This window comes from Agelaius phoeniceus, chromosome 2 (genome assembly GCF_051311805.1).
Source record: "Agelaius phoeniceus isolate bAgePho1 chromosome 2, bAgePho1.hap1, whole genome shotgun sequence".
Taxonomy (NCBI): domain Eukaryota; kingdom Metazoa; phylum Chordata; class Aves; order Passeriformes; family Icteridae; genus Agelaius; species Agelaius phoeniceus.
This window is the reverse complement of record NC_135266.1, coordinates 87847052-87870488: the sequence shown is the minus strand read 5'-3', so window position 1 is coordinate 87870488 and position 23437 is coordinate 87847052. Positions and strand designations below refer to the sequence as shown.

The 23437-nt window shown below is 41.5% G+C and overlaps 1 protein-coding gene across 1 annotated transcript; it reads right to left on the bottom strand.

The window, feature by feature from the left end:
• Positions 1–9209: 9209 nt before the first annotated feature.
• On the bottom strand, positions 9210–21347 carry LOC129117538 (transforming growth factor beta activator LRRC32). Its single transcript, XM_077174119.1, has 3 exons — positions 20854–21347; positions 17402–17492; positions 9210–12843 (listed from the first exon to the last, which is right to left on the bottom strand). Exons 2-3 carry the CDS (start codon positions 17486–17488, stop codon positions 10903–10905), a joined length of 2028 nt encoding a protein of 675 aa, XP_077030234.1. The 5' UTR covers positions 17489–17492; positions 20854–21347; the 3' UTR covers positions 9210–10902.
• Positions 21348–23437: the final 2090 nt, after the last annotated feature.

Sequence of the window (23437 nt, the reverse complement as noted above, 5' to 3'; positions counted from 1 at the left end):
TTTAAAAGTGAATTTTATGTAAGTTCTGATGAAAAATCATCCTTAAAAGCAACTTCACAGGTTTATAAATTATCATTGCTGCTTTGAAGTCCTTTACATTTGCTACAAATAACACACTCAGTGATATGATGATAAAAAAATGCTTTCAGCCAGGCTCGGTGATCCAAACCCCTACATTGTAGAGATCAACAGGTTCAGAAGAACATATTACAAAAGGGAAAAAAATTCTTGTGAATATTTGACCTTCTACCTTTTGAATAGGACTGTGGTGGTGCTTTTATGCCTACACTATGAACAGTCAAGACTAGAAACCATTTTCCCCTGGTCAGAAGTTTCTGAGAACAGCTGCATTTTTGACACAGTGCCAGCCCACAATTCATGTTTGCCTGCACCCTTTACAGCACAGACTTGATTGGTACTCTAATATTTTGACACATTGAAAAGACTGTTCCAATTAGAGTAGTTTTGTTTCTAGTCAATAATATTATTTCTAGAAATTTAAATGTTCTAGAAATAATAAACAAGGAAGAGGGGCCTCACTTTTTGATGAAATATGGGTGCATGAATTCCACTGACCTAATTTCCGGTACACTCAAATATGATACAGTTCAAAAGTTCAGCTTGGGTTTAAATTTTGTTGAGTTTATGTTCTGTTTGAGACAGATGGTCTGAAACAGATGGAAGAAGTCCAGTGAAGAACAGAGGGAGAGGAAGTCAGTGTTCAGGATAGAGTATACAGAACAGCTGGGGAAGAAATAGCAAGAAATGCATTAAAAGAATGAATATTTCATACAAAATCTCACTTTTGATGAGGTTTTCCCCTTAGTGTCACCAGCTTTCACCTTGGTTGTCCTCTGAGGACAATTCAAAAAGTTGGCGGATACATGGAACCTGATGAGCATCCCCTGATGTCATCAGCTGTCCCATATATGTTGTTGGTAAAACAAAAAGTGAGCATCACTGACAGCAGTGCCTTCTTCACTAGTGTGACTGAAGCTGTCCTACCAAAGGGTTTCCCCCAGTCAGGAACCTGGATATGTTGGTTTGATTGTTCTGGGACAATTTTCATTCCCGGAACAAGAAGGATTTAGGTACTCAGGCTGGTATGAAAGCCATCCAAGGTAGAATTGTCTTAGAAGTCCTGAATAATACACATTTCAACATCTCTAAGTCCAAACTGATGGGAAAGCATCCACTCCTTTCCCTGTACAAAAAGCCTCTTTGAGGAGGCAGACTCTGCTGTGCTCCTCAGGCTCAGGCTTGATCCCAGCACACATTTACATCTGTGCCACCAGTGAGACTATAAAAATCCACCCAACATTTGACTTACATTTTCTGTATGTTTTTTCTGCTTCCCCTCTGATTCAGATTTTCCCTTTCTGTTTATAAGCTTTCATTCTCTCCCTTCCTCTGTGAACCAGCTCTCACAACCTTTTAATAAAGGTCCTATTTTTTGCACCTTTCCCAGTTGCTCCTAGATCCTCTCTGAACTCTTTCACAGTGTCTGGCTGGAAAAATTTGCCAGGTTTTGTAACCTTAATCCTGAGACTGTGATTCTTGAGGAGCAAACCTGAAAGCTCTGCAAAGCTAGACAGCACAAGGCAGCATAGGAGCAGCTACCACAGAGTTGTGTCCTAAAAAATTATCCCTACTCAGGATGTTAATGATACTGGAGATAGTCTTAGCCTGTCCCATTTGTCAAGTAAAACAAATGAAAAATTATAAACTGCTTTACAAGCAAGGAGACGTGTACAGAGCTGTGAGGTCTTGGCTGGTAAACAGATTGTTACTTGACCTTGTTCATTTACAATTGAGACATCTTCAAAAACTGCACTGGTTTAACCAGAAAAATAATTTTCATGACTTCCAAATACAGATAGCATACTGTGGATTTATTTCTAATTTGTGGGATGTCTGAAACAGTGCAGTGGAAAAACAAGAGAGGTTTGGATGCTTGTATAGAAAATGTAACTATGTGCTAGGTATGTCTTTTAGGCTTTATTAATTGAAGAAAGCCTTTTCTATTATTATTGGAAGAGGAAAGATAAGAAGATTGCTCATTTTATTTAATCCAAACAAAGTAAGATCTTTTTTTGAGATAAGACTTTATTCCCATAACAACTCTTGCACAAGACCAAAATTGCAACAAGCAAGTTGTGAAAGAAGAAGCAGTAAGGAAAAGAGACCTTTGGTCGATGAGATGCTGAAAGCATTGCACCACAGACAGCAATTAGGGACTTGTTTAAATGTGCATCGGTTGGATACTCTTCTAGGAAACATCTGAAAATGCTTTGTGTGGGTGAATCCAGAGGCCTACTGAAAAGTAGTTGGAAGTACATGATGCAAAACAAATGAAGTGACACATTGTCATGGGCACAAACATGTGATGTCATTACACTTTTATTGGATCTACTGGAAAGCCTCCTTATGAGCAGTCTAAGGAAGCAGGAGGCGGGAAAAGTAAACAAAGAGGACAACATGACATTGAGTGTTCACAGGCAGAGAGCATGCAAAACCTTCTTTGATGAACGTTTATCCTGATTTCTAATTTTGGTTACTTTTTAAGAGAGCAAGCTGACATAAGACTTTGGAGATCAGGTTTAGCATATCAACCAGTTAAGGCAAAACACTTGGAACCTCTGTTTATTGAACTAATTCTGACTTATCCAACAGTGAGCTTGACCGGATAAGCACAAACCAGTGTTCGGCCTTTCAGATACCCTGGGCTATGCTGATGTCATACTCCATGGTGGCACCTTCATTTTATCTTTCCTCAGTGACTTATGTGCCTCAAAATCTGGGCCACAGAGGGAGACAGAACTGACCACTGGTGGTTCACACCCATAGACCTTCCCCATGAATTACAGTGACTGAAAGTTGTGGTGACTTTTCTTTCCCTTCTCTCATACAGCCTCATGTTCAGAGCACCATATAGAGTATGGCACACCATGGCTCGGTGTTCCCTGCAGGAAGGAAATTGCTTTAAGGAAATATGGGAGGATGGTACTTCCCAACAGTCTTGTCCAGGCTCTTCCCCTCTGTTTCTGCAGTCCCAGGGGCCAATTTGTTGTTTTTAGTTCTCCAGAGATTATTTAAATGCCCTGTAAGGGGCATAACATTCTATAAATGGAGCCAAAAATGAGGATAAATCAATAGGATCCAGATAGGTTTCCCAAGGACTGCCAAGGAAGGCACCACCTGGGGAGTAGAAAATACTCTTCAGAGTAGAGAAGAGAACTGGTTTGGTCATCTAGGCATGGAGTTATCATGGCAGGTCCACTTCCAGGTGCACTTTGTACAGAGCTTTTTCCTGCAGTGATGCTTTGGCAACGTTTACCCACTTAGGAGATGTAGTACAGGAATCCTCAACATGACAGCCCTGTTGGGGCTTTCACAGATGTAAATGGTTTTGTGCTCTTTGTGGCATTTCTGAATGTGCCAGTAAACAGACTGTGAAATTCACAGGTAATTTCAACATTAAACACAGTCCTCTGCAGAGTTTAGGCACCAGATGGGAGAATCAGCAACTGTAGAAGGACAATAAAGATTTACACTTTGGACTTAGAATATCTAGAGAGGCAATTAAAGCACCTGGAACCTCACCTAACTGGGCATCATTCTCTCCAAACAGCTTGATTAAGGAGTGTTTCATCCAGTTCAGAAATGCAATAACTTGCTTGATGTCTATGGTGAAACACAAGGGGCAGATTAGAGGAAACATATGGTCTTGAATCACATCTGTAAGGCAAGAAACATATGCTAAATTCTTTTACAAGGAGCTTTTTCCAAGAGTAAACAACAATTAATGGAGCTGGAGGTTTGAAATTCCTCCATCTACTACTCTTGCCAGAATTTTTTGTAACATTTTAAAGTAAAAGGCAGTGGAGTTATAAAACTTGTAAATATTATTAAAAGCACAAATTACGGTATAAGTTCTCATGATGGAAGGAAGTTTTATGATAAAAAACATTTTTAAACTAAAATCTTACCTGATAGCTTTCTTCTGGAATTTCATAAGTTTACTACTATTATTTTATTTTATGCTCTTCCTGTGTCCCAGCACTAATTGGAGTGTAAAAATATTAAAAAATGCATGCAGTTTCAACAGCCTAATATTCTTTTTTTCTTTGTTTTTTTTTTTATTTTGCTTTATTTTGTTTTAGTGATAGCAGGGAGGGATGTTATTTAGGATTAGCTGATAGAAACATTTCCTTATCTACTCTTGAACAAATATAGTAAAAACAAACAATGTTGCAATGATTGTTTCATTCTATAAGAATGTGCATGCTGCAGTAGGAATATCTGAATTCAAAATGAAGATCCGGCCTTAAAAGGGACACATTTCCCAACCTCACGTTTTTCAGGACTTTCATGGGAAATTTTGAAAAGACTGATTTTAATTTTTAGCTACAAAAAATGAAATAAAAAAAAGGAAGAAAAAAAGAAAGATGATGTGAACTCAGGCTTCAATAATCTGACCAGCTCTGCTCACATGTGACATCATGAACCACTTTTGCCATCTCTCTGGACACTTCTACTGTCAAATCCCTTTCACTGCCTCAGCACAGAGATCACTACATCAGATACTGCTTGCAGGCTCTGTTGCTCCAAAGTTTCTCTGCTATCTGTTCCTCATCTAAGTGCATGACCCATATCTGTTTTGCAAAGGTTTGGAGAATAATTCAAGTTGGAAGGAGCCTCTGGAAGACCCAGTCCAGCTGCCTGATAAAAGCAGGGCCAACTTCACTGTCAGAATTTGTTGTTCAGGGCTTTACCCTGAGGAGTTCTGAAAGCCAACAAGTATTTTCCAGAGTTCAGCCTCTCTCATTATTAGGGATTTTTTTCTTATGTTTAATGGGCTCTTCTGCAGTTGCAACTTGCATCTTGTCCTTCAACTGAATCCTCCTGGGAGGAGATGATGCTCTCTTCCTTGCAACTGCCCATCCAGTCTCCTTCTCTGGAAATATCCTAGGTGAACCTGCTCTAGCAGGGCCCTCGCACAAGATGATCTGCAGAGGTTGCTTTCAGCCTGAACCATTCTGTGATTCTGTGGTTTTTATTCCAAAACCCTGGAATCCAAGCTATTCTTCCTCTTCTTCTGCTCGCCTCATGCCACACCTCTTACCCTGTTGTCTGTTCCTGACTTTCTCCTCTTTGTTGGGTTTCCTTCTTGAAAATGGAATCCTCTCCTTCTCTGGTCTTGTCTCCGGCACCCTGGGCTCCCTTCTCCTCTCCATTTTCTGGAGAGTTAGGGACAGCAGAGAGGAATCTCCTCTGTAGCCACTTCCCAGAATGTTTCTTCACAAAGTATACTGCTTATGAACTGGAAAATCATAGAATTACAGGATGCTTTGGGCTGGAATAGATTTTAAAGATCATCTAGTTCCAATCCCCCTGACAGAGGCAGGGAGGCAGGGATGCCACCCACCAGGATCAGATTGCCCAAAGTCCTGTCCAATCTGGCTTTCATGGATGGGGCATCTACAACTTCTTGGCAACTTGTGCTTCACCCCCCCCCCCCCCTCACAGTAAAGAATTTATTCCTCATGCCTAATCCAAATCTCCCTTCTTTTACTTTAAAATGATTCCTCCATGTCCTGTTTTAAAAACTCATTTAAAAGCTGCTCTCTTTTTTTAATGTTTCTAAGTACTGAATGGCTGCAATAAAGTGTCCAATGTGTCTCCCAAACAAGTCTTTGATGCTATGACTGTTAGCCATGGACAGGAGGAGGAAATCTGTGGAGCTAGCTTGGCTCTGCAATGCAGCAGAACTGCCATGAACAATAGCTTGGGAGAAAAGTGACTCTCCCAGTGTTGCAAGACTGTTCCCACATTTTTGCCAAAATTTTCATTAGTATCATGTTGCATCAGCCTCCAAATGTCTTTCCTCGTGAAACAGTGTTAGACAGTCTGACAGACTCTCCTCAGAAAAGTCTTCTCTTTTTCCTTCCATTTCAGCTTCATCCCATTTCCCTGATTGCTTTACACTTCTGTTTCCACCCTGCATGAACTGATGTGCTCCTCTGTTTTCATTCTTCACACACTTGTTGTCTAACCAAGGTACCTGTGTCCCCTCAGGCTCTGCACAGCTCATCTCTGACCACCTCTTTGGAAAGCTTTTCCTGTCCCTCTCTACTTGATGCTCTTCAGTTTCCAGTTATGCTTCTCCATTCCCCTTCATGAAAACATGAATTGTACTAAAACTCTGTTCTCTATCCATTTCCCTTCCACCTTTCACTTCTTCTATCATCCTTCATTTCTGTTCCATTATCTGTCTCCTAGGCTCTCTTCTCACCTTTCCTCTACAAGAGATTGGGTGAGGCTTCACTGATCTTCCCTAAACTCTTGGGGAGAGGTGGGTAAGTACCTACCACTGCCTGTTCCTCCAAAGCATTTTCATTTCTTCACTTCTCAGAGGGAATTACACCAACACTTTGTTTTCTCCTTTTCCCATCACTCACTCGGAGCATTTTGACGGCTCTAAACTCCTCTCATTCCTCATTCCTCATACCTCATTCCTCATTCCTTTTTTTTCTTGGCAAAATCTATTTGGACCCTCACCAATCTGGGACTAATGGGACCAAAATCTGTTCTGGCTGCATAGTTGCAAAATTGACAGGAAGCTGAAGAAGACACTACATTTAATTTTTGTTATTTTCTTATGTCTGTTTTTCCTTTTTTTTCACTCAAATTTACCCACAGTAGCTGAGTATGCGGGGATATAGTTAACTTGGGTTAATATGGTCCTTCTGAGGGCAGTCTACAGGGCAGAGAAGGTGTTGACATTGCTGTTTCTCAGCTCCTCAGGTGCTCCAAACAACTCTGGCAGAGCAGAAACTATCATTAGAAAGCTCTAAGTGAAATAACTGTATACATACATCTGGACAACCTCATTTTTTTCCTGGGGCTTGTATAAGACATACCACAGAGCCTTGCTTTTGAGAGAAAATGGACCCAGTTTTCTGGAAAATGTGACTTGTTTCAGGGTTGGCAAGATACAGGCTGCAAATTTAGGCATCTGAAATGAATCAGTGATCACTTTGAAAATCTTGATCAAAATGTTTCACATGGACAGGCATGAAATAGGAATCCACAAACAGCAGCACCACAGGCTGTTTGTTATTACAGATGATCATTTAGCACAGGCTGTTCTAATTTAGGTCAAACAAAGCTAATCCTGAAATGATCTATTTCTTAAACTAGCCTTGTGTGTCTGTGCCTTTGCACATGTGTGCACAAAGAGAATAGGTAATTTTTAATGGAAAATAATATGACTAGAGGATACCTTGCCTAGTTTTCTTTCTCAGGGAGATGCAGGGGGATCCAAGTTGTTTTGTCAGCTTTTTTTCTCCCCAGGAAAGTAGGAGGGTACTGACTGACATGGGGATTAGATAGAATAGGAAAGCACATGCTTTGGGCTCCCAAAATATCAGAAGGCACTTACTGTGTTAGATACCTACTGTGGTTAGCTTAGGGCAGAGTAGAGTCCCTGCAGGGAAGTCTGTAGCTAGAGGCCCTGGTACTCTGGTACTCTGTTAGGGTACAGAGTATTTTGCAAGTAAAAAAGGGTACTTTGGAGAAAAAAAAGCCAATGCTTCTGGAAACTGAGACTTATTTTCCATGGATGGCTAACATGAGTCATGACTTGCTGAGCATTTAAGGTCTCTCTCCGTTTCTAGTTTTTCTAGCATTCCTAATGTTTCCAGTACTTATATCTACCTGATACCAGGCATGTTTAGATTAGATGTCATGTAGAAATTCTTTACTCAGAAGGTGGTGAAACACTGGAACAGGTTGCCCCATTCTTGTAAGTGTTCAAGACCAGGTTCAAGTCTGTTGCAAGGACTTTATGAAAAAGCAGTAAATGAGGGTGTAAATTCTTGCTTGCAAAATTCCAGTCAAAACAGCCTGTATCATGCCTACTGTCCTGGTGTCAGCTGGGACAGGATTAATTTTCTTCTTTATTAAACCATACCACCAACCTATTAGGAAAATGGAGCTGACTGGTGGGAAGATGTGTAATGTGTGAATAACGCCTGTGCTTGATGCAGGATCATCATTTGGCATTTGGGCTTCTTGAAGACACAGTAACAGTCAGGAGAGGCAAGAGCTGGGGCTGTCAGCTACACACCCCCTATTTTGATGCATAATATCATGCAGGGCTCACATTTCTCCTTGTTTTTCCTCTCTGCTATTTTATTCATGTTTTTTTTCCCCCTCTTGCTCCTCACCCCATCCAGAATAATAGAATTGGCTGGAGCAGGGTCAGGTCACTTCTTGGTTGATTATACTGCTAACAGAAAAATCCAAACAAGCCACACTGCATTTTATTCCTGAAGCTTATTCTTGAGAAAACTGTTTTTGCTCCTGGGGAAGTCAATGGAAATCGAATTAATCCCAGATGTTTAGTAATAATAAGCACTTCCTTTTGGGAGAGCTGAACAAAAGCAGTGTGAAAACTATTAATTAATCGGGTTTGACTCTGTCATCAGGTTTAATTCCAGCCATACTAGTCAAGTTAATACTGGCTCTGAGAGGGAGATTGTCCTGCTTGACACAACAGCCATAAACTTGGTGTGTGGCAGATTAAACAGTGTCTGGGCACACAGCTCAGCTTGCCTTCACACCAAGGGAAAAGCACAGCAGCTTCAACATTGGACTTCCAGCTAGTTCCTGGGATTGCTGCTTGTGCAATCTACTAGACTAGAGACTAAAGACTAGACTTATTTCCCTACTTGAATAAAGGCTTGAGCTAATGATGGGCTCAAGCATGGACTTCTGTAGATGTTAGATCAGGCCCTGTTGCTGCTGAGGGTTTGTGCAAATTTGTAGAACCACGGAATCACAGAAAGGTTTGGGTTGGAAAGGACTTGAAAGGCCATCTAGTTCCAGCCCCATTGCCATGGTCAGGGACACCATCCAATAGACCAGGTTGATCAAAGCACCATCCAGCCTGGCCTTGGACACTTCCAGGGATGGGTTATTCCAAAGTTCTCTGAAAAACCTATTCAGAATTTTTGCCTACATCTTCAGTAGATCTTCTTGGTCTCCATTGGTTGTGCTCTAAGATATGGAACAGCTGTCCCTTCTTCAGGACTAGAAGGTAAAGGTCAGAGGTGGAATCTGAATACCACAGGAAAAAATAGGAAGGCTTTTCTTTTCATCTGTGAAGCATTTCAAACTGGTGATTTAATATATTCACAACCCTGTGCTTTTTACAAAATTCAAATATGTTTTTATTATACAAAATTCCACAGTGAAATCCACCTGCCAGTTTCTTACATAGCTGCTTTAAAAATAGAATTATACACCTTTTTGTAGTGTGTTAATTTTTATATTCACTAGCTTGAAGAAACAGAAATGAAGCAGCAATTTGACTCTGAGTTATTTACCTGGACAGGTTTTGGTTTGACCTCTGTTTCTGTTATATGCCTTAATGTACAGTTTGTGGCATTAACAGAAGACCTGATGTAGTTACTTTTGAAGCCATTGCACCCCATTAGCAGGTCAAGCTCCCACTGTTGGTGAGCTTTTCTTCACTTCAAAAGGGTGAATTTTCTGTCAGGGTACAAAACAAAATATACGTCTGTGTTGACTTTTAGCAACGTAGCATGTTAGCTGTGTTAAACCCATCACAGAATGAGGATCTACATAACTTTTCTTACAGCCCATCCTCTAGACTATAATATCTTTTTAGGGTGACACAGTGGACATCTGATCTGAATAATGGCACAGGACTAGGTTCCCTCTGTGTCATTTCACAATGGTATGTTTTTGCAGTCTAACCTTCCATGACCTTTAAAAAATAGATATATTATTATTCTCTATTGAAATGCAACTGTATGCTGTGAATTTCCTACAGTTTTCCTTAGAAATGTAGGATTTCAGTCCCATTCTAGCTGGTTGAAATTCATTCTCCAAGATTTTTCTTTTGCAAAGTATTTACCCCAGAGATTAATTTCTTCACATTATACCCAGTTAAATATGTATTGCACATGAGAGACAAATTTCTTCTCTTTTAGTTGAACTGTGAACCTGTGGCCTTCTGAGCAGATCTGGGTAACATATCAGCAGTTGCTTCATGCTTGAGATTTCTTTTACATCCCTCATGGATACTAAGTGCCAGAACTAATTGGCCTCATCTACCTCTCATGTCTTGCCCCAGTGACTGGAGCAATAGCCTAACAAAAAAAGAGACATCCAAAGAGGTTCCTACCACATGGTCTTTGGTTTCCATTGTCAGCTGTCTAAATGGTAGGCAGGAGCACAATGGACACTACTTATAATTTCCATTTGGGTTTGGTTTGGTTTGGTTCGTTTTTAGCTAAATTCTCATTGTTTTGGAACTTGAGGGGAATTTGCAACCAACTTCACTGAGTGAAGATTGTGTTTTGACCCACTCTGGTACATCTTTGTATGATTTCAGTTTAAAAAGGGTTAGGAGCTAACCAGCTAGGCAAAAGCAAAGCTCAGACCAAACTGAAACATCTTGTGGAGGCCTATAACTTTGAGAAGAGATTTCCTAATTGGCTGATGGTATCATCTGAGCTTAGTGAAAAGTCTCAGGTCTTGAGACCTTACAGGCCTTTTTCTTTTGAGCTGGTTTAAATTACACATCCCTCAAAAGAACAGCAGAACTTTACAGTGGCCTTTTCTAACACTGTGTAATCTTTTAAGCAGATCTGCATGTGAATGAAGCAAGTCCAAAACAGAGCAAATCCTCCTTCAGGCTCCTGCAACCCAGACCAGTACAGCGGTGCAGTTCGGGGACACTTCAAAACCATTGTAAAATCCACAGTTAAAACTCAAAGATGAAAATTTTATCCTTCATTTCCACACAGTGTCAGGGTAGCACCTGATTTCTTCAGTTTTCAGGGTGTTTTTTCAGTTTTCAGGGTGTTCCTATGCTTTAAACTGGTGGCTAAAGTTTTGCCTTCGGAAGCAAAAAAATGAACCCACACCAATGATGATGACAGATAAAACTAGTACAGATGTTAATATAATGAGGATGTTGATTTTCTTCAGATCTTCTTTTTCACAGTCTTCTGGTCTAATGTCCTCGACGTGCATTTCTTCCCAATACCCGAAGCTCCGAATGTACTGGCACGTTAAGTGCTCCACGTTGGGGATCTGGACATTTTTGTTCTGGATCATTGATGAAAGCCAGATGTTTCCACAACAGTTGAGTGGGTTCCCAGAGAGATACAAGTTTTTAAGTGAATTTTCTAATGCTAAAATGTTGCTGTCCTGTAATGTACTGAACCTATTGTTCCGTAGGTCTAGAACTTCCAGTGGAGTGTCACTACTCCACTTAGGCAGCCAGTTCAGCTGATTTTCAGAAAGGTTTAAATGTTTAAGGTGACTAAAACAAGGCAAGTCAATATTTAAATCTATCAGACTATTGCCATGTAAATGCAAGTATTCCAGAGACTTTTCCAGTCCTGCTAGCGCTTTAAGTTCTATTTTCAGTCCAGGGTTCATGGAGAGATCCAAGACAAGCAGTGGAGTCTTGTGGAAGGTGCGTGCTGGTAGGATGCTCAGCATGTTGTCAGCTAGGTACAAGTACTGGAGAGCAGGAGAATTGACAAACGACACACAACCACTGTCCTCTCCAGCAAGTCTTTGCTTAGCTAGTCCCGAGTACATGTGGCAAAGGCTGATGTTATTGCTCTGTAGGTTAAGAAGTCTGAGGCTAGGAAGACTGGAAAAGATGTCAAATTGCAGGGTCTGAAGGTTGTTGTTTTGAACATGAAACTCCCTCAAATTTGGCAAAGCACCAGCATCGAGGAGAAGGTTCTTCAAAGCATTGTAGCTCAAGTCAAGGACAGTTAGGGAGAGCAATGCACTATCATAACTTACTGTAAATGTCTGAAGACAGTTTCTGCTGAGATTAAGGGTGTGAAGGGACACCATTGACTCAAAGAACCCATCTGGAATGGATTTGATTTTATTATAACTTAAGTCTAAATATACAAGTTGGGATAAATAAAGAGAACTTGTATTTTTACTTTGCTTCTGATCGAGAAGATGAAAAGAAGCATCTAGCCATTCATTATCCATGTAGTCCATTTTATTATAAGGGGATTCAGCAGTGAGCTGGATTAAATTATTTGATAAATTCAGAGTTACCAGTTTATTTACCTGAGGGAAGACTGGGAAGTGAAGCAATTTGTTTTCACTAAGATCCAGACATCTTAAACTATATTCATCATTTGACTTTGTGATGCTGAAGGTCTCAATGCTATTCCTGCTAAGGTCAAGTACCTCCAACTGCCTGAGGTTGAAATCAGAGATGCAAGTAATTGAATTTGTGGAGAGATTGAGTTTGGAAAGGTTCGCTAGAGTCTCGAAAGCACCTTCTTCTATTTCCATGATGATATTTCTCTGAAGATCTATCTCCACAAGACTGGGAGATCCCTGAAACATCTTGTGTGATATCATTACAATACTGTTATCTGCCAAGGAAAGATACTGCAGTGTTGGAGCTTGATTAATGAAATACTCAGCCATCCTACTGTAGAGATTGTTGTGGGACAAGTCCATTTTTTCCACCTTGGGCAAAAGTCCAATCCCCTCTGTCCCATTCTGAGCAAGCTTATGTAAATGATTATTGGCTAAATTTATTTCCAGCAAACTTGTCATGTGTGCAAACACTCCAGATGTGATGAAGCTTATCTGGTTGAAGCTTAAATCCAGATACTGGAGGGAAGTATAGAATGATAATGGTATTTCAGGGATGCTTTGAATCAAGTTTCCAGACAGATCTATTTTGTTTACATTCAGATGGATCTCGTGAGGGATTTGGTGGAGGTCTTTGTTGTGGCAAAATGCCTGTGAATTTGCCTGCCAGAAAAAGAGAGAAAAGGGGTTGTCATGTGACAAATTAAAAACATTTTTGCATGATATATATACAGAAAATAACATTCAAGATCCAGGCAGAACCTCCTCCTGAAACACTGATCCCACCACTTTATCTGAGCTGTCAGCCAGCAAGAACAACAATCCTAACACCTTTCTGCAGCTAGCAACGCTCTTTTCATTTTTAAAACATCACTGACTTACAATAGTAGAGTTTTATCTGTGTTTGATACCTACTGAATGCTCTCCTTTTTGTACCTTTCTCCTGGAATTTTAAAAGTTCCAAGTGAAGGAATTTTGCCCCTTTTCCATTGCAATCAAGCACCATTTCTTCACTTTTTTCTTCTGATGTTTAATTTTTTCACTTTCATCTCTGTATTAGATTTTTTGAACTCAGCTTGCAAGAGTAAGCTGTACTTGAAAAAGCTTCATGCTTTTGAGAGTGTGGGTCCCAAAGCAAGGAGGTGGAAAAGCATATAAGGATCCTACATCACAAAACCTGTCTTTCCTTCATAGTCACACCCTCAGATATTCAACCATGTTTTCCTTTATCCATGGCTTAGTTTAGTAATGCACCTTTATCCAAAATGGGTCATTCAATGACTGGAATGTTTCTGATGCAAGTCTCCAAACTCTTCCTGCTTTTACTATCCATGTTTATCCTTTTGCTAAGGTAACAGTTCCCTTCTTCTTGCATGGGGAGAGCGCCTTGTGAAAGTGTTCTGACAACACTCACGTGACACAACATGGAAAAGACAAATTCTGTAAAGCCAGCACTTGAGAGAGAAGAAAGCTGTGAGGTGCAGTGAGGGTCATACTTTTTCAGGCCAATTCTCAGCAGCAGATAGAGGGAAAAAAAAAAACAAATGTCAAAATCAAATCCATCTTCCAGAAACAAGTCTGTTTAATAGCAGCTAGGATTGAGTTTGTGTCCAGGCCAAATTTGGAGTGTGTGTTCATAAGGAAGATTGGGAACATGAACATGAGCATCCTTGCATAAATATCAAGCTATATTTTGTTAATAACGAGAACATACAGAAGTGTGAGGAAGTGGAAAGTGAAAGGCTTAGGTGGCATTTAATTTACTGGAGGAAAACTCTTGTCATGAATGTGTTTGGATGTCTGGGCCATATAGTATTTATAGAAAGAACAGAAAGGAAAGAAATAAAGAAAAAAATGTGTTGAATCTTAATTTTTGTGGAGAAGCAGGATCCAGATTACATCACACAAAGCTTTTCAGATATTAAAGAAAGATTAAAAGTAAAAACAATTAAAACCCATCTGTTTCATGTGAACTTTGAGGTGAATGAAGTGGTACGTCTGCTTTTGGAGAAGTGTGGCACTAGTCAGTCTTTTGTGAATCTCTTTTGCATAATCTAAATTTTGGAGGCAACACAAAAATGTGTCAGAGAAGTACAAGTGCTCATCTGAACTCTAGATATAGTCAGGCTGCTCCACAGTCCTTCCTATAATACATCTTTCCCAAAGATCCCAAGTAAATTGACTACAAAAACCTGAAACCCTTTTTACCCCCCTCCAATTCACTTACATCTCCCCCAGCTAAAAAATTTAGGGAGAAAAAAAGGAAATTTTCTGGCCTTAACTTGACATTATTTCTTTCCTGCAAAGCCATTGTAGAATTTCTCATTTTGAACTAAAATATGCCTGGATTTGGGCTTAGCTCCAAGGCATGAGAGCGAAGCTTTTTTTATTTTGTTTGTGGAAGAAGCAGAAGCCAGAAGGATAAAAAAATACAGAGTGAAAAAGCAGGAGGTACTTTGCAGCCTAAGGCAGATGCCAGGTTTCTCCAGACATTTTGAGCCAAATCTGAACAAGTGTAGAGCCCCCTTCACTCCTTCTGGGATAAAGTATCTTAGCAAAGTTCTGATCCAACTCCCATCAATGCCAGCCAGCTGGTGTTCACTGAAGTCAATGCTTGAGAGGTCAGTCCCAGATCACCATGTATCTTGCAGGATTTGGCCTTTAATCTGCATCCATGGAATGGTCCCAGGTGTAAAAGGGACAGATAAAATCTGTACTTCCCACTGCCTGCCCTTTGCTCCTATAATAGTTCCCCTCTCATATTTCTTTTAAAACTATCACTCTTTTAGCTATTTTGATCCTCACCGTATTTCTTATCTTCTGCACCTCCTTTACTCCCCTGAGGCTCAAACTGCATGAATTTTATCCTCATCAGGAAGAAAAGATAAAGCACACCTCAGTGGGATGGAGCATCTCTTTGGTGTATCTCCCCTCCTCCCACCTCTAAGCTAAATGGATTCTGACTTCATCTTTTTGCCAGTGTTTCCATCAGTTTATTTCAAGTCCATTGTCAAGAAGTACTGCAGGGCGAGGAGCATTTGGTCCCTTCAGTATCTGGTCCCACTTCTGTGCTGGGCAAAAAAATGATCCAGTATTCCTAAAGCTCAGCATCATTTGGATTCCTGTTTCTGTTCTTCACTGCTCAGCACTAGGAGGAAGCTGTCATCCACGTTCCTAAAGGCCCTACAAAAAAAGCAGCTGGATCCAAGCCTCCACTAGTGTTCTCCTTTGTCGACTCATGAATAACTGAACCAAAGAATTTGGGCTGCAGGCACTTGGCACTGACCTGCACTTGTGTGGTGTCCATGGCCATTCCCAGAAGAGCTGCCCAGGTGGAGTCTCAGATCAAACCTCAGCAGTTTGTCCAGGTACCCCACATCAGCTGACCTGTGATATCTGGTCATGCACATGTTCTTGCACCACTCAGTCCAAGGTAAGACAGAATTTCCTAAAATCCCTTCCCTTCTGTAAATTATTTCAATGGTTATCCTTTGCCAGCAAGCATGAATTAGCAGAAACATCTTACTTTGGGAGGTAGAACATGACCTGCTTGAAGCTTTGCCTGACCTTGGAAGGCAGCATAAGTTAGGAATAACCTCCTGGCATTTAAGCTTTGCCTCGTTTTGCAAACCAGTAGATATGCCATAACTTGTGTAATCAGTGCAACTCACACCTGTGTCAAGGGTCTGGTAGGGATTGCTGACTTCCTAAAACCTCTTCTAGGGTTCTTGTTCAATGACAGCAGTACTAGTGGTGAGTCAGAGACAGGCACAAGTTTCTGACTCATGCCTTTTCCAGGAGACTTGGGATGAAACTATTAAATTCTGAGCTCTTGCTGTTCTAAAGGTGTCGCCACAGGGAAAGTGCCTTGTGAAACAGTGAGGCTGTGATGAAAAATAGTAATTCAGGACTTCAATGAACCCAGAAGTTAATCCAATAGCTCCTTCTTTCTTTAAATGGTGTTTGGATTTATGTGCATCTTTTGTTGGAGCAAACATCCAGCAAAGGAAGATGATCAGCATTGACATCTGCAATGCTGAGCTGTTCGTTCAAGATGAGCATCCCAGCCTTTGACTGCAGCTTTCTGTCAGAGCTAAATTTATCTAAGTTAACTGATTACAGCCTTGGGTTTTTGGCTTGATGAAACCAGTTTATGGTGGAGTGCTGGAAACAAGCACACGTTTACTTCACAGCAGTCAGCCAGGTCTGTGACCCTTCCAAAAACCGGAATGGGACAAATCTGCAAAGGTTACTGTGTGTCTTGCCCAGCCTTCACTTTACTGTGATACATGGGACCCAAGCTTCATCAGACTTCCCTCTCCAGCCAATGAACTGAGCTACTCAGTCAAGCAGATTCCCAAGATTGTTCTATATAACCTAGGTTTTAATTTCTTTGGAATTCAGGAAGTGCAGCAACACAGCAGGTGGGCAGGAATGCAATGAGTCCCATAAGGGAGTTGTGTACAGCTAGTAAATAGGGGGGTTTTTTCCTACTTTGGAAATTCTTGAAGTTTTGTGCTCAGTAGCTTCAATATTCAGGGAAAAAAGAGGGTATTTTTAAAAGCCTGTTACAGTCAGAAATACTTTGATAGGAAAGGTAGAAAGTTCAGGTCTGAATAACATTTATAATATTGTACCAGGTGCTTGCAAAAATCCAAGGAGAAAATTTTGTACTGAAGCAAGAGGCTTTGTCACTTATTTTTCCTCCAGCAGAAGTCAGGTGCAATTTCCCTGGCAGCAATGCTGTGTCAGGGCAGAGGAGGTCAGTCTCCCTGCTATTACAAAAGGCCTGGTATAGAGATATTTCACAGAAGATTCTTTATTTAAAGCCCAAAGACCTTAGGCCTGATAGAAAGGAGTTGATTTTAGGTCTAAGTCTTTTCTCTGTCTCAGTCCCAGAACCCCTCTATGGTCTCAGGGAAATCAGGTCAAATTTCTTTAACCAGCTCCTCTTTAGAAAAAACCCAAACATAATGATGCTTCTTCCCACCTCACTCCTCCTCCACCCCTCTTATGTGCTGTCACTACAAAAATGACATAGCCTGAGAAGTGCCTGCTACCCATCCCCTAACCCTGGAAATCCCACCTCTGCCACCACAGAAAGTCTGCTGCTGAAGGATTTCCCTTTTCAGAGACCATGGCTGTTTGCACAGCGCCTGCAATGGGTGTGTCCCAGCCTCACTGCAGATCCCAAAGGGCCTGAGGAGGAATCCCTCCTTACCATTTCACAGGGTGTCCCTTCTGTGGGATGATAGTTCAAGGTTCCTGTGTTCACCACTGCCAGCAAGAAGATGATGTTCAGTTTCATGGTTCTGAAGGCAAAAGTAATTATGGTTAGATTTCAAACAGAGCACAGAGGTCAACACATGTGAAAGCTGGCAGATCATCATCTAATAAAGAGATGGACACAAGCAGTGTCATAAATTAACCCACTCTGAGCCTCCTACACTTGTGACCTACCTGTGTAGCTCTGCATTCCTTTGAGCCTGGTGGCAAAAGGAAGATGCAAGGCTTTTAATGGGTTTGCGTGGTTCCAGATGCTGCCTAGATGATATCCAGGCCACCCAATGAAATCCAGATTCTCATGCTGGGCAGTGTGTCTGGCATCACATAGAAAGAGCTCTCAAACGGAAATGGTTTCTGTTTAGATCCAACCAATTAAGCTGAGGACATTAGCCACAACAGGACACCATCATGACAGGCATTCTTCTGTCATGCAGAAGATGATTTCAGATGGTTTGTGAGTTGAGTTTGTATTTGTTGCTTTGTGCTGCCCTCTAGGGCAGAAGCACCTGTCTAATTGCTGGTTTCCTCCCTTCCTTCTGCTAAGTATTGCTGCTGGAAACCCCACCTTTACACAGGTTTTCCCACTGCTTTCTCCCAGAGCCACAAGCCTGAACTGTTCCAATGCAATTTTCCCATGGTTGAAATAATATGCCAAAGATCTGGGCTCTTAGCATCTCATTTGCTTTGCAATGCACCCTAAAATGAGAGGCATAAATCACAGAATCATAGAATGACAGAATGGTTTGGGTTGGAAGGGCCCTTAAAGATCCTCTGGCTCCAACCCCTCTGCCGTGGTTAGGGACACCTTCCTCTGCAGACCAAGTTGCTGGTCTAGCCATGAAAATGCCATGCAAAGACATGGGGGAGGGCATGATTAGGTGCAATGGATATAAAAATCCATGTTAAGCTCTCAAGAGAACAGTCCAACAGTGAGATCACAACCCCAGACGGGTTCCCCTTGACTGGGCTAGTGTCAGACTCGTTTTGGCCACCTTCCCTCAAGCACGTCGTGTCTTGAGCTTCCCTTGTCCAGAGCTGGCTGCAGTGCTGATTTTGGCATGCTTTCTGGGCTCAAGCTCTCTATCTGCAACCCCCTTGGGGTGAGCAGGGAACTTACACTGAAGCTGGGGATTCTGTGGTGTCCAGAGGTTTAAATTCCTTTCAGATGCTCAGTGTTTAGAGTTTGCCCTGTCAGCAGTGTCCAGTAGCACTTGCAATGCACAGACACTTTTGCAAGACAAACCTCAAACATTTGAGGCCTCCATGAGAAAAAAAGATATATTTTTAAAAATAGGAGATTTTGATTTAATTTAAAGATGGACTAATATCATGCCTGTACTGAAGAGCAGCAAGTGACCAGGATGACTGCAGCTTTGCATTTTCTCCAATGGATGTTCAGAGCACTTTGGGAAGTTTGGATTTGCAGGGATAAAAATAGCAGAGATTTTGTTGGTTGAGCTTTTTAAAAACCCAGCTCAGTTCCTCAAGCTGTTTTACCAAGTGACCAAACAGTTGTGCCAGGTGAACTGTGAAGAAGAGCCTGGACAGAAACAAATGCCAGACCAGGAGGGAAGGGCATGCACTGATTCTGCTGCTCAGTACTTTGCTTCATTAAAATCACAGCCAAGTCAAGTCTGCATACCAAAATAAGGACTCCTGCATCTCCTCTAACCCCAGCATGGCTTTTTTCCTGTCTTTTGAAGGTGTTGCCTTCCTCATTTCTCACTCTGTCCTCTCTCTACTTGCACCTGTATCAGGTGTTTAGCCAAAAGAACTTCCCCACCAGAAATTAACACCTTCAATTAATTGGATACATGAGGTTTAGCCAGATTTGCTATTTTATTCACCTTTTTTTTTTCCTACTCCTCTCTACAGGAAAGAAAAAAAATAAAACAACAATTGCATGAAATTCACCAAGCCCGAGACTTGAGCTGAGCAAGGGGCTGAATGAAGGGACAGTAGGAGATGGGAAAATGAAAACAGTTTTATCAGCAGAAAGTGATTTGCAGATTAAACTATCTGACCCTGAAAACTATCTCCCTGGAAACACAGTTCCCGGGAAAACTCAAGTTCAAGAACTAAAACAGAGTAATTTCTCATATTATTTTAGTGCAGCAAAAAGATAAAAAAAACAAGCTTTTAATTCAGCAATTTTTTTTCATTGACAGTGGAATCAGTATCTGGGAAAAGACCTACTCAATTTATGTGATCCAACAGGAGGAAAAATGAGGTGAAGGTAGTTACTTCTGGTAGCTCTGATTGCATGATACTGATACCCCCCCTTGAATCCACCCATTCTTATATTAGTAAAAGGTAAAGTACTGATACAATCACTGAAATGGAAATATCTATTTTATAAAGAAATTACTTGTTTTGAATTTCTTTTACTGAAAATTAAAGGATTTTAGCATTTTAGAGTAATAAATTGATTTTAAAGTTGAAATTATTTCATCTTAGTAAAAAAAAAAAACCCACAAATTTCTTCTGCTGTGGAAAACCTAACTTTTGATTTTATTTAAGGAAACATATCTGCATTTTCATCAAAAATGCTTTTATCAAAATACACCAGGGTTTGGCTTTATAAATGTGTATGTGACTTTTATATAAATAAGGATTTTCTAAAACTTTCTCAGTTCCAAATACTGTCCAAGTATTAATTCCTGTGGTAACAACCAGATGCAGCAAAACCCTCTCAGTAAGTCATTGTTCACCCAAGGTGACATTCAAGCTGTCAGGATCTTAAAAGAGTAGCACAGTAATGCTGCCATCTCACACCTCGTGCTCCAACAGGGAGAGCTCAATGACAGTGCTGCTAGTAAGGAGAGCAGAGGAGCCAAGCAGCCTTTTGCCCATTTTACCCGGGGCTGTGAGATTTGCCCAAGGCTGTGCTAAGATTCCGTGTCGGGGAGCTGGGCGAGTGGCATTTAATCAGTGTACAAGGCTGATCTCTGCAGCACTCCTGCTTCAGAGCACTATAATGCAGCAATTCCACAAACAGACTAAAGTCCTGTAAAGAAAGAAAAAATACCCAGACATGTCCCCATCTTTCACTACTGTAAGCACAGAGAATGATAACAAACCTGGCTTATGACAACTGCATTTTTGTAAACTAATCAGTGCCTCCTTAACATAAGGGGGCTGACTCTCTGCAGTGCAAGTCCCTGATGGGTTAAATATACAGCTGTGTGGATAGAGCCATCTACACAGTGTGTTTAGCCAGTTCCTCAGCCTATCCATAAACACAGTATATTTTATTTATACAGTACCTTCCTTGTCCATGTTACTTTCAAAAGGCTGCAGCTCTAAGTCGCCAGAGCCCCCATCTCTCCTGCAGTCAAAAGCTCAACTTTCCAGCACGCTCCCAGGGTTGCATGCATCTCCACATACCTGCTCTGTGGCTGGAGGAGGAGGAGGAGGAGGAGGAGCGGGATTCACCTCTGCTTGCAGCCTTCTGTCTCACAGACTCTCCCAGCAGCTTTTCCAGGGCAAGTCGAGGAAGAGTTTACTTAGGGAAGTCGTACCTCTCTTGCATGCCAGCTGACTAAAACTCTGTGAGCTCTGAGAGAAGTTTGAAGTCACAGGGAAAAAAAATACTCCCCATAGACCAGTCCATGAATTCATTCCTTTGCAGTCACGATCCCTTATGTATTCCCAGGCTCCCACAAGCGTGTGAATACATACCTCCGTAATTGTTTTAAAATGTGTGTGTCCTCTGCGCTTCTCTTTATTTTCCATTTCGTCCATTCAGTCTTGGCTTATTTCCTGCAGTTTCTCAGCTGGTAATTACGCTCCTCTCGTATTGACACATGAAACACTCAGTAAATTCCACAAAAAAGATCCCCTCTGCAGGCTTTGCAGACACGTGCTTGTCTCTGAAGTCATCCGTGCCTGTCCCACAGCTGTCAGCTTGCAGATTCCCAGGGGATGGAGTGAATCAGAGGCACTGAGCTAGTTGTAAACCCAAAACTCCACATCCATGCAGAATGGGATGCACAGGAAAAGGGTATATGGGATGGAAGCTTCACAGTAGGGACAACACATATGTTTGGTTTCCCAACAGCTCAGTTGTGTCTCTGTGGCACAGCAGTGGGATGACCAAATGCACCCTTGGGGGAAAGGATAAATTCAATTTAACGCTTGAATGGGAAATAATGTAAATGCCTTCCAGAAAGGGCAGTGGGATGGATTTTTCTTTCTTTTCCTTGGATGTGAAACTCTCTTTTATTTCAGAAACAATGCACTTGTGCAAACCTGTGGGATACCAGCACATTGCCTGTGTTGTCTTTTTCTGTTTAGATGTGCCCTGGTACCAGGGCAGGGGTGCAAAGTCTGCATGATAGTTTTAGAGCAGTACAAACCTCTGAGGGAGTTTGGCCAGCCCCACAGTGGGTGTCTCAGGACTAAACTGAGGGCTGGGTTCACCAGCCAAGGCACAACCCTGCCTGGGCCACCCTGCCAGAGAGCTCCCACAAGCACCAGTGACCAAAGCAAGCTTCCCAGGGATCACTGCAAATCTTCCTGCCTGGATGCATGAAGAATATCTGAACTGAGTCACTTCCTGCCTGGAGGAGAGTTTTGCCTTCAGCATTGTGTGTTTTCCCCTCTTTGCACTGATATCTGCCATTATGGACAAGGAATTTGAGTGAACCAAAAAAATAGGGGATTCTGACTCCGTTCTACTGGAAGGCATCAATTCCTGGATCTATTTATTAAATCAGATAAAACCCATGTCCTTTAACAGCACATGCCAAACAGCTTTGTGGATTCTGCTAAACATATACTGGCACCTCTGCCACATGTTAGTGTTCATTCTCTTTGGCACACCAGCTCCTGACAAGGTCACTTCAGATCTGCACCGTACTGGGAGATTCAAGATGAAAATGTCTAGAGACGTGAATGATGTGGTTTGTTAAAAGTTGCAATGAGTACATTTTGCACATGTTACTGCAATAAGAATGTAACAAGGAGAATCAATTTAAAAGTAATGTGTCTATTATGAGAAAGAAGTAAACAATAGTGATACATGTTCTTAATAATATCATGTATGATAATGAACATGTATAGCTGTATATGTATATTTTTATTCATACAGTACCTTCCTTGTCCATGTTACTTTCAAAAGGCTGCAGCTCTAAGCTGCCAGAGCCCTCATCTCTCCTGCAGTCCAAAGCTCAACTTTCCAGCACGCTCCCAGGGTTGCATGCATCTCCACATACCTGCTCGGTGGCTGGAGGTGGAGGAGGAGCGGGATTCACCTCTGCTTGCAGCCTTCTGTCTCACAGACTCTCCCAGCAGCTTTTCCAGGGCAAGTCGAGGAAGAGTTTACTTAGGGAAGTCGTACCTCTCTTGCATGCCAGCTGACTAAAACTCTGTGAGCTCTGAGAGAAGTTTGAAGTCACAGGGAAAAAAAATACTCCCCATAGACCAGTCCGTGAATTCATTCCTTTGCAGTATTAGGTATTCCCAGGCTCCCACAAGCATGTGAATACATACCTCTGTAACTGTTTAAAATGTGTGTGTCCTCTGCGCTTCTCTTTATTTTCCATATTTTTAATGGCCAAATGGTTTAACAATTACTGGGAGAACTATTTCTCATTGAATTATTTTGGCAACAGAAGCAGATCTGGAGGAGTTTGCTTGTGTACAGCAGCTCCAAAACCCTATTGAGGACCTCAGAATAGCACTTATATGGAACAGAGGTGGTCCAAAAAATACAAAGCACAGTATCATTGAGGGAGCATGTGGTCTGAAAGCCCCAATGACTCTGTGCTGGGCCTCAAGTAGGAGTCCACTATTGGTGTATCTTGTGGAACCATGCCTCATGACTATGGTGGTGCTATTTGGTTCTGCATCAGCTCAGCACTGATGTGTTGATGTCCGTCTCTCACCCAAGTTGCACCTCCCCTTCATGCTGTCTTATTTTGCTGGGACTGACAGAGAGATATCACCACAGAGATATTGTCACCCCTCC

Coding starts and splice junctions, on each gene's coding strand:
- LOC129117538 (XM_077174119.1), bottom strand. CDS start 17,488: ATGAAACTGAACATCATCTTCTTGCTGGCAGTGGTGAACACAGGAACC. Junction 12,844..17,401: donor AAGGGACACCCTGTGAAATG/GTAAGGAGGGAT, acceptor TTTTTCTGGCAG/GCAAATTCACAGGCATTTTG.